General features: G+C 31.9%; 1 protein-coding gene across 3 annotated transcripts in view; it reads left to right on the top strand.

The window, feature by feature from the left end:
* CSMD3 (CUB and Sushi multiple domains 3) overlaps positions 1 to 14280 on the top strand; it is a 613476-nt gene that overhangs the window by 386839 nt on the left and 212357 nt on the right. For all 3 annotated transcript variants that reach the window (XM_069006042.1, XM_069006041.1, XM_069006040.1), the window contains 3 exons: positions 1379 to 1594; positions 2198 to 2386; positions 11492 to 11661. In XM_069006042.1, coding sequence (XP_068862143.1) covers positions 1379 to 1594; positions 2198 to 2386; positions 11492 to 11661 — 575 coding nt within the window. The remainder of the gene's footprint in view (positions 1 to 1378; positions 1595 to 2197; positions 2387 to 11491; positions 11662 to 14280) is intronic.

Raw genomic sequence — 14280 nt, 5'->3', positions numbered from 1 at the left:
ATCCTGCTCATTAAAGATTATGTGAGTGTGTATACCATTCATTACTTCTCTCATTTCTTGTATTTCCTTCCTGTACGGAAAAGTCCTTTACCAGGATCGTAAACCAAGTGTCCTTGCATTCCAGATACCCATACAAGCTGTTATTTCTTTGGTGTGATTGAGTTGCATTAACATAAATGTTTAATGCTATTCAGACAACGTCAGGACTATTATATAAAAAAAAAGCAATCTGAAAACAGTAGCTGGCAATTGTACTGAGAGCTTCTAAAGCTGCACGTGAGGTCTAGAAAAGATAACCTACAACACCTGAAGGGGCACGATGTTTCTATACTTAAACAGATGAGTCAAGCAGACTATATCTAGCTTGGATTTTGTTACCCTGTTTGGGAAATTTGGGGCTGGTGGTGGCGGGGGGAGGGCGAGTGGTACGGTTTTGGGGCTGTAGGAAAGGGAACTATTTCTTTGCTTTTTGATTAAATTGTGTTTACTATTAAAAATCCATTGGCCAGGAGAGTACCCAAAGGTCATTAATCTTCATCTACTATGTTAATCTGCAATCATATGAATGGATCATCCTACGTATTACATCATCAGATATATTTGAAGAGACTGAATCATTGATTTATGACTTACATGATAAAACTGAAATGGTATTACACTAGAGGTATCAGTAATCACTTAAGCTAGCTGATTGCTTCTTCTGTTTATTTTTCTTGGCCTTTCTGTGCATTCTACCTAAAGATCATGGTCTAACTCTTAGTTAAAAATGCAGAAGTGATTTAATCATCTGTCTTGATCTTTAAGTCTTTTTATTGCTATTGTGTTCCAGGAGATATCTTCCTTTCTGGATGTGTGATTTATATATGATGATTGGCAAAAAAAGTATACTGTTGATGTATGTCTCTTATTAGGAGACCTCCCCTTTTTTGGGAGGAATTGATGCTGCTACTCTATGTGCCATTAGAATTTAATATCATATATTTTATAATCTTTCCTTTTACTTCTGCTATTCAAGGATACTGGTGATTGTAAGAAATAAGGTTTACTTTTTCTATTCTGCCATTAACTGTTTGTAGTTTTGAACATACATAGTGCATCATTGGATTTTACACAAAAATGGAAACATATATCTTTAAATTCTATAAATCAGATGTCCATATTGCAGATAAAGGCAAAAGTGAAAGATGATGTCAAAATGAAACCTGCTGCAAAGATATTTTAATTCTAAAATCAGGAAAGATACTAAGTTTTTGAAAAATTTGATTATCTTCATTTTCTAAATGATGACTCATAATGAGATGCATGAATTTTAACCTTGGCTTAGTTACATGGATGTTAATAGGGTGATCTGTAAATCTAATTCTACTTTTTCTAATAGGTGTGCAGTTCACCTTCTACACGTTTCATTTGGAGGATCATCATGACTACTTACTAATAACAGAGAATGGCAGTTTCACACAGCCGCTGGCACGTCTGACTGGCTCAGAGCTTCCTTCACCAATCAATGCTGGTCTCTATGGAAATTTCAGGGCTCAGTTGCGCTTTATTTCAGATTTTTCAATATCATATGAAGGATTTAATATTTCTTTCTCTGGTAAGGAAGGACCTGTAATACCTGGCTCCTGAAAAAGTTGCTTTTTGGGTTTTTTTCTGCATTGTATATAAGGAAAAAAAAAATTGAAATTTTTTTTATGAATGTATATACTGAAAAATTATATTGTATAAATTGTTTCCTAAGCACAATAATTTCAAAGCAAGCAAATCTCTGTGTCTCTATAGAGGCAAAGGACACATTTGTGCTACATGATAAATAAGATGGCAGTAACTGTAAGACATTTTATCAAGTGAGGGAAGGAAGCAGAACTAGTCTCATTTCAGTTAGTGAAATTCCAGATGAGATCAAGTATCAACTGTTTAGTTTTTGTTGTGCCAACATTTTAATTTGGTTTATTTATCTGAGTTATTTATGGCTCTTAAAAGAATGATAAATCATGTTGTGTTATGCATCTTTAAAACATTGTGAATGTATTAATTTGTCTTACTTTTTGAAATAGTACAATTATCAATTTAGCATTCACACAATACTTTTGTTTTAGAATCTGATGCCTGAATTGATAGTCAGGTGGAAATTACAGAAATTACTAGACTGTAAGATTACATGTTGCTCTCATTCAAGCTGATTTGCTCTTGTTTTCAGAGTATAATCTTGAACCTTGTGAAGATCCTGGGATCCCACAATTTGGTAACAGAATAGGATTTAATTTTGGAGTTGGAGATATTCTGACCTTCTCCTGTTCATCTGGATATCGTTTAGAAGGAGCTTCAGAGGTTGTTTGTCTTGGTGGTGGACGACGAGTATGGAGTGCACCTCTGCCAAGGTGTGTGGGTACGTGGTCAGCTGCTTTCATTTGCTTGTATGTGTAGTCATTGTCCATGGACTTGCAGACTTACAGCATGGAAAAGCATGGTAATACACCTCTTTTTAATGTACTCTCATATTCTCCATATCTTGTTAGTCAATTTTTTTAACCTTTTTTTTAATATATTTAGTATAATAACTATCAGTGGACTTCACAGTCTAGACTTGAAAGCAATTCAAATTGAGGGCACAATGATTACTCTTCTTAATTTGGTTAACAGATTAGGAAATCTGGGTATAAATTTAAATCAGCATTTATCAGTTCAGATATCTAGTAATCAAATATTTTCATCAATGCAAGCTTCCAAGTGATATCTGTATTATAAAATTGTAATTAGAACACTTAGACCAGATTTATTTCATAAAACTAGGTGCATTTATAGTACAGTCAACCTGGGCATCCTATGTAAGAGCCATATCCTCAGAATATCCTTAGAATAGTTATTCTGGTTTTAAAATGGTGGCTAAGATAACTGAGAAGAAACACTTTCTGATGATTCCTACCTAGCATTCTCCATTCACTGTAGAGGTAGCCTGTATGTGTAGCTTTGACTAGAAATTTAGCTTTAAATGGCTAAAGAATGTTGATTGAGCTGTATTCTTTCTAAATGACTTGGTTTTCAGTTCTGTTGAGAACTGTTAAAACAGTAAGATGTCTAAAAAGTAGGACAGTTACTTAAGTGTCTGCATTATTTTTATTTAAGAGTATATATTGCTGAAATGTATTAACGAGTATGTACTGTATGGAAAGGTTTATAAATGAAAACATCTCTGTCAGTGTGCATTTAAAACATTTTATTTTTTCATACTAAATTGTATGTTAGTAGAACATAAATGTCTTTCAGACGTTAATTGCACAGTAAGTATGGATTGATTATGTGTTTCCTCTTACTTGTTGTTAGTTACTCTATCAAAATGTTTAGGTCCAAACCATTCCTATGCCTACCTTGGTATAAGGAAAATGATGAATTTAGCATACACATTAGCAACATTTATATGTGTACCTACAGAAGAGATGTTTTAGAAGATAATTCAGAGCAACGGATGAATAAAAGTTATTTTTGTGTTGGGGTTGATAAATTTTTAGCCATAAGAATAATAATGAATGTGTGCACAGTTGAGAAGACAGGTTAAATTTCAGTAATAAATTTCTGGAAGTGTTAATATACTGAAAATGAATTGGTAAATTATCAGCAAAAAGAAACATCCACAGCAGCATAAATGAAAAAAAAAATGCTATATAGCTTTCATTACATAGAAAAATAATGTTTATGTTTGTTTGTTGGGGGGAAAGAGAAAAGCTGTATAAGGAATAATTTTTTTTCTAGTCAACATGTTTTCTCATTACTTTTGAAAACAAAAGATAGTCTCAACTAGAATGACTTAATTAGAAATTTCCCCCCCTAAGTATCCAGCCTTTTTCAATCTTGCGCTTAATTTATATATCATAATAATGAAATTCAAACAAGACAACAGTAGAAATTGCTGTTGACCACTTATATTGGACTCAAAATTTATGTATCATTACTGTTGCTCATATCTGGCTTTTTTGTCAAAACGATTAATGAGATCTATTGCTTCTGATATCATGTGCACTGTCACATATGTACAACATCAATTGGGAGCTAACCACTGCACACAGAATTTGTGTTCAGCTTGTCAACACAAGAATAAAATGCAAAAAAGAGAGATAAAGTAGAAGAAGTTTGATGGAAGGCCAAGCATCACTTTCTGGATACAAGGAAGGCCAATGTGTTGGGTCTTGAAACAGAGTAGTCAATCATAATTCTAAACCAAATAATTTGCCAGAGAATTAGAAGCCTACTTTCCTTTTTTTATTTAGAAGATGGGTTAATATTTGTTATTTATTAATTAATGTTATTATTCAATCTATGAAGATATTCTTTTTTTCAAACAATTTGACTTAAGACTTAAAAAGTGAAATTTTGAAATTAGGAATTATTAAATGGAAAATTAATGTTCAAGTAGCAAACAAATATATTTTTATATTTTATTTTTAAAACTGAATTTCTCAACTGATGGTATTATCTCAATTCAGTAGCCCTTGATGTTGTCCTGGAACAGTTTTTATAAAGGATTTTTCTAAAAAAGCATAAAGATTATCCACTTTTCTGTTCAACATATGATGCAGCACTTCTTGGGGTAGATGTCTGTAGACACTCACTGGGCAAGCACTGTTCGATGGTACTGAAACTTTGGTGTGTTATCCACACTGTTTTGGTTAACAAATCTAAAACACTCTGTATGAGTTACTACCAAGTAACTACAACACAGCCAATAGTACAAGTTGTAATAAATGGATGTATCTAATGATGACAGAAAAGAGTCCATGATCTTGGAATTGCTTGCTTTGAACATTTCCATGGACAGTGAAAAGAAAATGTCTTTTGACTCTAAGTAATCGCTTCTTAAAAAAATACCTACAGTAAGTATGAATGCTTGTTCACTTTTCATTTTCTATAAAGGCAAACTCTAAGCTCTGGTGGTCCTAAGGAATCAACATTTTCCTTAATATGCTAGGGGTTTGTCTCCAGCTTGTAATACAGAGCAGAGGAATCGTCTTACGTTTGTGAATGTGGAGTTGTTTTCATAGGGTTATAGTGCCTCTGAAATGTTCTGATCCATTTGGAGATCAGATGTCTTTGCCTAGTTCTCTTTATAATTTTCAACACCATAGATAACTTACAAGAATTTTCCTGTAACTGTGTTACAGATAGGAACAAACAAGAGCAATTATTATTGCTTTAAAGGGAAAAATAGTGACATAAGTAAAATTAAACTTTTCTTATAATCAATAATGGAATGAAAATGGTTAAAGAACCATTAGAATACTGTCATTCCTTAGTTTAATCGTTTATTTTCATGCTATATTCAAATGATAACCAAATACAGTGTTCATATTCAGCACACACATTTCTTTCTTGGAATTGCTTTTCCTTTCAGTGAAATGTAGAAAGCTGTCTCTATTATGCCAGGATTTCTTATGCCTTTTTTTTTTAATCTCCCCTGCCCTCTTCCAGTTTGTTTTTGCTTTCCTTATAAGGCTGTCCAATAGCCAAATTGTATTACTTTTCACTATAACTGTCGTTTATAATTGTTTCTATGTCTATGTAAAATAATCTGTGTCTTCATAGCTTCTCAACTGTGTCAAGTCTTTTCCTTTAGCTTTCTTAGGGCCATACAATTTCTTTCCAGACTGCTAAACCTTCCCTGGAAGACATTGACTTAAAAATTTTTTTTCTTCTGTGCTACTTTCACATTTTCTGTTCATTCTTGTCAGTAGATCCCAAACAGTCTCTAATCCTGGATTTACAGATTTTTAAGGAACTACGCCCCTTGCAATTTTAAAAAACAGAGAAAAACCATAAAAAATCTACAGGCAAACTCATTAATTTATGTCATGTTGCATACTTTTCAGATAATACTGTACATTAATTTTTGCTGGTAGAGATTTTTGCCAAGGTGTTCACTGATGTAGCTTCTTTGCCAAGCTTCAATTAAGGTGCTTTTCAAAAAACACCAAGAACAGACAGAAATGTCTGAAAGGTTATATTGTATGAGAGAAAAATAAATTCAGTGTTCACTGGATATGCATAGATATGGAGCCAAGGAAGTGAAGGTTCTATCACAGATATATCCATAGTGAATTCCTTAATTAGCAGGAGAGCCATTAGTTACCTCTGCTCATCTTATTCTATATGCCATTAGTCTTGCTGCATCTGCATAGCTCCATCCTTTTCTGTGCATATATAAAATTATAGATAAAGGTTGCTTTTAATATATTTTGCTTGAAAACAATGTCCTTTTGCTAGTTTTGAGATTTCTTTTCATATCTGGACTGTTTGGGCAGCATGAATTCTGAGTTTAAGGATTGTGATATCCACTTCTAAATGTCATTGATTCATCTCAATACAAATGAATCATAAACTTTCTTCTGTTTGTCAGAAGTAAATTTATTCTCTTAAATATTTCTTCTATCATGTGAATATGTTATATGTCTGTTATTTTCTTCGGGAGACGATTCCTAAAAAAAGCAAAATACAGTCATTGAGGTCTCACCACATGTTAGTATAATAGCATTATAATGTGATAAGATGTTTCTTAATATTTCTTATGTATTTTAATATTTTTTCATCAAGTTTTAACTGTCCCTGTTCCCTATGTGCAAATTTTTACTAAGGTCCAACAGTTCCAGCAGTTCCTTAGTTATTTTGTGGAGGAGTTTTTTTGGTTGTTCATGTTGTGGGATATTTTTGGTGGTGGTGGTGGTTTTTTTTTTATAAGAATATTAAGTTATTTTAAAGGAAAATCATGCACATTGGTACTTTAAATTCTCTTGATATAGAATGTGGGGGTTTTAATACAATTTACCTTGTTAATGTTAATGCAGAAGCTAGTTTGTCATGCTATTTCTTCATCCTTCTTTGATCAGTTGCAATGCAGGAGCACATTATTTAAAGTATATGGGACTCCTACCCATTCTTGTCAGCTGGAGCAATCAGTTATGAAAAATAATATTAATAATGTAAGTAATTCTTTCTAAGAAAGATTTCTTTTGTATTTGGCCATTGGCCATTTGGCCATTGATGTAGAAATAAATACAGGATCTTCCCAGATCTGGAAATACTGTCTTTCATTATAACATAAATAATGTAGTCATAAAGCAGCCAAAAAATTATTTGTAAAATATACTGAAAATAAGTTTAATACACAAATAGATACATTAATCTTTTTATGTTCAGATCAGCTAGGAAGTAGATACATGTATTGCAGATACATAATAAGAAATTTCTGTTAATCATTTTTGTCTATATGAAAGGAAGTCTTTTATTTTGGAACAATGTAAAATAAAAGAAAAATCCACTATTCTTCTTGATTCAAGAAGACAATGTTCTTTTCACTTTTTTTATATCAGCATAGGGTTCCCTGTATTTAACCTGTCAGAATATAAAAACTGCCTGGAAAACTAGTCATAACCTTATAATTCATATTATTCACAGAAAGAAAGCTCTAGTGATAACTTAATCCTTTCAGAATTTTTTGTGCTATTGTCCATTTTGCTGCCTTGTTTTGACAAGAGTCTGTTTTCTGGTTTATGCTAGCCTTCAGTTGAAGAGGTAGAACATCTGAAGACAAACGGCTTTATAAGAAACCCTTTGTTGAGCACTGAATTTAGATACAGTTTCTGAAGTGCCTGTTGATTTACAATCTAATACAGAGATGTTTAAAGATAAAATCCGTTCTAGAATGCTTCTGCTTACTTGCCCAGTCAAGCCATTGCAATACACAAGAGATACCTAACCAAGAGGTACCATCTTTTCAAAGTACAGAACTGCTAGATGTAGCTCTTACCTTTTGATTCTGTGGGATTGTATTGAAGAAAACAATTTCTTTCTGTCTGAATTTTGATCTGTAGGAGCACATCGTGTTTTCTTCGACTGATAATTATTTATGGTGAACATTTAATCAGCTAAATTGTTGAGTTGAGAAATATTGCAATATTCTCCTATTGTATTATTTTTTTAAAGCTATTCAATTCACTGAAGAATTGTGTTCAAATGGTTCAAACAGATACATTTCATTCCTTGGTTAGATCACAATGACATTTTGCTTGATTACAGAATTTAAATACACTAATAAACAGCAGTTAAAATTGATCTGTTTTATTATGGAAAGGTGCAATGAACACACATTCATAGCCAAAAGCATAATAATCTTTTATTGTAATTATCTTGTTATAGAAGGTTTTACTTTTCATTATTTTTCCTTTGAGGTTTTTGTTTATTTTCCTTTCTAATACTGAAATGAATCTATTATTTCTGCCAAAGTCTGGAAACAGTAATTCACTTCAGTAATTCACTTACTGTTGCATCCTTCTACTTTATATTAGGCGGAATTAAAATATTTGTGAAAATATATCTGGATGTGGAATATTTTTCCTTTTTTTTTTCCCTACAAGAAAAGTGTGTAGCGTAGATTCTAGGTTTCAGCTGAAACAAGCAGAACTTTTTAAAGAAACAAAAACTTTATAAACAAAGCAGCCTGATTTTTATCTCTTTTAAACAGGGAATATTACTAAAATGAAACATTAATATAGTAAAGCAATATTTGTAAGTTCTGACAACAGCTCTAATTATGCTTTAAAGATTGGCTACAGACTCTCTGATCCACTGTAATGTTTCCTTTAACTTCTGAAATACTGTTTTGTCACTTCTTTTTTCTCTTCTATGTTTCCCTATTTACACATATTCCCTTAATTTTATCCAGATTTTCCTTTTAAGTCTCTTTTACTCACTATAATGCTCCTTAAAATTATTTTCCAAACACTTTGAAAAAATTGCATGTGTTTGATATTTGGATTTATTTTAAACCATTACTTTTCGTGACACTTTTTTTACTCAGCACTTAAATGCAAATAGAACGATTAGGGTCTCTTCTTATTTTTGCTCTAGTATTAATTATTATATTATCAGAGAATAGAAGGAAACTGTAAGTTTCATGAAGTTCCATGTGATTTTAAAAAATATAGCCACCTGTTCATGTTTATAGATAGGAGTGGAGATTGTCAGATAGAACTATCTATGCTGTAGTTTGGAACACCTTACAATATTAATAGTTGACCTTCCCAGTTTGATTTAGCACTTGTTCAGAAATATACTCCTAACTCCTGTTTTTCTGTGAGTATGTGCTTGATACTTTGTGGTTAGTTGTTCTGTTGTGGCTTTTTAAGACATAATTTGCACTGACAGGAGGCAAGGAAAGAAGCCAGGAACTAACTGTTGATTTTGTTAGAATTCCTTTGACAAGTGTACAAAAGAAGCAGCTGTTGTAGGCTGGACTGTGTGCCTCCATGGAACTGTGATGATGCAATGGGAGAAGTTCTATTATACTGTGGTTTTCGAGACTGCTGTTGCTAAACTAGCTTTCTTGTCTGCTAACACAAGATACAAAAAATCACATAATGGTTTGGGTTGGAAGGAACCTGTAAAGATCATGTAGTACATCTGTCGGCCATAGGCAGTAACATTTTTGACTCAATCAGGTTGCTCAAAGCCTCATTCAACCTGACTTTGAACACTTCCAGGGATGGGACATCCACAACTTGGAACACAATATTCTCTCTCTAAATTCAGAAAGTCATATTGATAAATATGATGACATAAAAAATTTCCTTCTTTTTAACAGAAAACTCAGCCTGATTCTAAAACACTAGTTAAAAATGTCCTAACAGTTAGCTTACTGCTGTGCTCAGATTTTTAAAAAATTGCTTTGAATTATAGTTCTGACATAACCCAGAGTTGATGGATAAACCTAATACCATAATTACCTTGTGCCTTTTGGCTTTTTTATCTCTCTGGAATGGGAAAGGATATCTCAAAATCTTGAAATTATGATCATCTTATTCTTTTCTGTTGTAATTCAAAGTGACCTATGCATCTTTGAAATAGCAAATACCCATTTACTTGAGAGTGCAATAAAAGGATAGATGTGATCATGTGGACTAAAAGGTTTTCCACTTTTGTCTAGATTAAGTGTATCCAGCTATTCCAGGACAAAATAATATCACCTGAATTATTTGGGTACTTGTTCCATATCAGTGAATTAGATGTAGTCATCAAGCATTTGTTCTTCGTTCTGTGCCTTATTTGGCTTTCTGTGCAATGTCTGCTTTAGCTGCATACAGAAAGGGTAGTTAATCAAGCTGGGTTTTTTTTTGTCATTGCTGTCCAAATTTCATACACAAAATATGTATTCCAATATCTTGAATGTTGCTCAAACAAGTCTGGGGTGGGAATTATAATAATGTTAATAAAAATTAAAAGCTTTTAGAATAGATACTGTAGTTTGCTTAAGCATCTTTTCAAACTATTGAGGTTACTGCACAGTTTTGCAGAACAACATTACTTACTCTGTGAAATTATAAATCAGTTAAATTCCCAGGTTAAAATAAATGAGATGCATTCTCATGAGACTGTGTAAAATAAGTGGCAAAAATATTGAAATAATCCTGAAAACAACCATAAAACCAGAAAATTTAGTGTTACAGTTAAATTTAAAATTAACCTAAATCTGTTAAAAAGAGAGGAAATACTCTTGTACTTTCACTATAATGGCCACATATCAAGACTAAATAAAAAGGGAAGCAAAGGATTATAAAAGTTTCTTAGTGTCTATTTAAAATACCTGGTAACTAAATGCTAAAAATTACCTAATTAAAATTATGTATATAGTCCAATATATGATAGGAAGTGAAAGTTAGTTAATAATGCCTAATGAAGCATTGTCAAAAGTGTTTTATATTTCTAGGGTTTTTTTGATGATTAAATGAATTGCCAAAATCTTGAATTATAAGGTTTACTTCTTGAAATAATAGTATTATTTGAAAATACTTATTTATATTTTTAAGTCTTAATATTAAACAAATTTAATTTACTTCCCCCCCCCCCCCCCCCCAGGAGTTATGTTTTTCTTCTTTTATGTTATTGAAATTGGTTTTTTCTATATTTATCTGGTAGATGTAACATAACTATTTTTCTACTGTAATTTACATGATTGACTATGTTGGTTATCATGGTTAAATAATATCAGAGGGAAAAAAAAAATCATTAATCTATGTGAAAATGCATGTATCTACATATATATATATTTATGCATGTGCATGTATATATAAATAAATATGCATATAAATTTATAGAATTCTTTTACTTTCATTTAATTTGCAAGTCTTTATGAATTTCAGTGTTGGAGAAGTTAAAACCAATACACCAAAATTCAAGGAAGATTCTTTAAAACAATACCATTATGAAATGTGTAATTAATATGATTTTAACTCTCTAAATTTTTTTACATACTTTTATTAAAGTATTGAAATTTAGAAATACTCTTGCAGCCTCCAATCACTGTCATGATTGTATACTTAAAATTAGATTTTAGATATTAATAAACATTAATAATGTTGAACTAGGTTACATTAACATTACCATTATCACCATTACTAAAAGTATTTATGTGTTCTATTAAAATATGCCTTAACTTTTTTTTTAATTGCAGCTGAATGTGGAGCCTCTACAACAAATAATGAAGGAATCTTATTGTCCCCCAATTATCCTCTTAATTATGAAAACAACCATGAATGTATTTATAGCATTCAGGTACAAGCAGGGAAAGGAATCAATATTTCTGCCAGAACATTTCACTTAGCCCAAGGAGATGTTCTTAAGGTATGTAATCATGTAACTTACTTGTTATTTCTGAGCTTGTACTACCTCACATCATTGAGGTTTATCTGTCTGCAATACTACAGTACCAGGTAAGTGGATATCAAGCATCTCTTAGAAAATAGGTTTCTAAATTGGTTCCATTTTAAAACGTTCAAAATTAGGCACTCTCAGGTACCTCTATAATCTGTTTCTTAATGCATGTTTTCCTGACCAGAGAAAATTAAAAAAGAGGTTGAAATAATGAAAGAAATGTTGCCATAATGGTTATTTTTTTTTCAAGTTTTGGTGTTAAATATTCATCAATTACATCTTTTGATTTGTTTACTTACGCAGTATCTTCATAACTTGAGCTGTGATCTAAACATAATAAAACATAACACCCATAACTTTAATTTAACACTGCCTACATATTGCCTTCTGTACATAAGGTTTATACTTTAAATTACTTTAATCTGGTGTGGTATATAACATCTGCAAAATGGTAATCACAGCAATTGCATGTGAATAGAATTTTTGCATTGAAAAAAGAAACAACAAAGGGGAAAGAAGGATACTAGAACCTAGCAGAGTTTTATAGAGTGATTTCACCCTTTGATTTGTTCATATGTTTTATTACTGTACTCCAAAAAGTATAGTTCCAGCTGCATGTATTACTTAGCCAGCTACACATTTAAAGCTGATGTTGATCAGGGTGCCTTTTTGCACATACCATCTGCAATAGCACACCAATGCAATAAGTTATCCGTGATTAAATAATTGTCCAATTGTTCAGAATTTGTAATTTAATTAAATTTGCCTCTGTGAAATCAAAGGAACAAGAGGTACTATGCCAATCACATTTGATTTTTAAAAGTTTTTCTGCCATATTCTTCCATGTACTTATTAAATGAGAAGGATTATGGAAATATATATTTCTAAGAAACAACTGTGATTCATACTAGGGTTTATCTCATCTAACTGTAACCATCTGTACATTAGGGTAGGATTTCTGTCATTAGTTGTCAGATACAAGCCTTTTCAAAAGGGGCAAATTATACCTAAAATATAAGCAGACCTAAACAACTAGTGTAAGATGAAATCAGGCAGCAAGAAGAAAAAAGTTATAATATGCTCTTCTTAAAGCAAAACACAAGCAAAGAAAAATAAACCAAGGCTAATAGATACCCAGAATGCCAAGGGTATCAATTTTAAATTGAACTTGTTGCTTATTTCAGAACCAAGTAGATGCCTTTTAATTGTTACCTTAATTAATTTTGAAAGATTTTATTTGAAAGTTGATCAGTATGCATTAACATGTAAGTAATATGGAAAAAACCCTCAAACCAACCAATGAACCAACCAAACCATTCGCTCAAGGAACTATTAGCCAATAAAAGAATATGGCTAGATTTTTCTCAAGACTTTTTTGAATGAAACCATTCAGCTCCATTATCTTAATTTAAATCATACCACTGTAGGAAGGGAGCTACAGTTATGTGCAGTTAGATAAATATAAATGAATATAAATATAAAGCAATTCAAATTTTTCTTCTTTTTCTTTTTTTAATTATTTAATGTACATATTTGGAAAGATCTATACACTTACGACTTTTCAAGTTCCATTTGAACCATATGCACTTCAGATGTTTAAGTTTAACAAGACAATATTAGCTCAGAAACTTAGAGAAGAAAATTCTGCTTTAATGCTGCTACTCAATGTGAAATCAAGAGTAATGCAAAATTAATTATAAACAGAGGAAGGCCACCACTCAGCTGTAAATGTCAGTATATTTACAGACACATTTGCTGTATTTTGCAGGTGTCTTTTTTAAATGAAACTAGTATTGTGTAATTAGAGTGTTTGTTTTTCAAGCCAGCAGCCTTGAATTTTAATAAGGAGCTGGAGTTCCTCCTGATCTATTAATAAAAAAAAAAAAAAAAAGGTAAGAGGTATTCTTGATTATGGTTGTCTCTTTTTTCAGTCTATCTGGCATCATAGTGAGACAGAGGCACTCAACCTTTACAATTGTGGGAAGAAATATCTTTGGAACCCTCCATGTCTTTTCCTGCCTCCTTTCTTAGATGAGGTTCTCACAAACTTAATTCTTAAGTCTTAATTCTGTCCACTCTTTTTTCATGTGTTCATTTGATAAAGGAATTTTTCAGGAAATACATTAGCAGTCACACAACCCAAACTTTCCTCCTGGAATCAGGTCGGAAGTTGTCTGTTGATCCCTGTTTTTATTCTACTCTAAAAAAGTGAAAATACTGCTTAATTTGCCTGTTTTGCTGATTGTGGAGAATAAACTTCTGGCTACAGGAATAGGACATGAGGGTTGTACTTTAGTCTTAAATAAATCAATAATAGTCAACAAATGCTTTTAACCTAATATGTATATCTACTTTGTAACTGGAAGGAACTTAAGTTTAAAAAAAAATCATCCTGTCTTACAGAAAACAGCCAAGTAACATATAGTGAATACACAGTTCCCCATCAACTGTGAACTAGGGAGGGTATAGGAGTCCCCGTTTTAAAATCAAGATACTTAAAACACCAGCTTCTAGAGAGGTCTTCCTTCCCCCAAATGCAAATTAAGTAACTCCATAATATTTCATGGCTAAAGCTCAGGTTTTCAGTGA

Source organism: Aphelocoma coerulescens, chromosome 2 (assembly GCF_041296385.1).
Source record: "Aphelocoma coerulescens isolate FSJ_1873_10779 chromosome 2, UR_Acoe_1.0, whole genome shotgun sequence".
Classification (NCBI taxonomy): Eukaryota; Metazoa; Chordata; class Aves; order Passeriformes; family Corvidae; genus Aphelocoma; species Aphelocoma coerulescens.
This window is presented reverse-complemented; position numbering and strand designations above follow the sequence as displayed.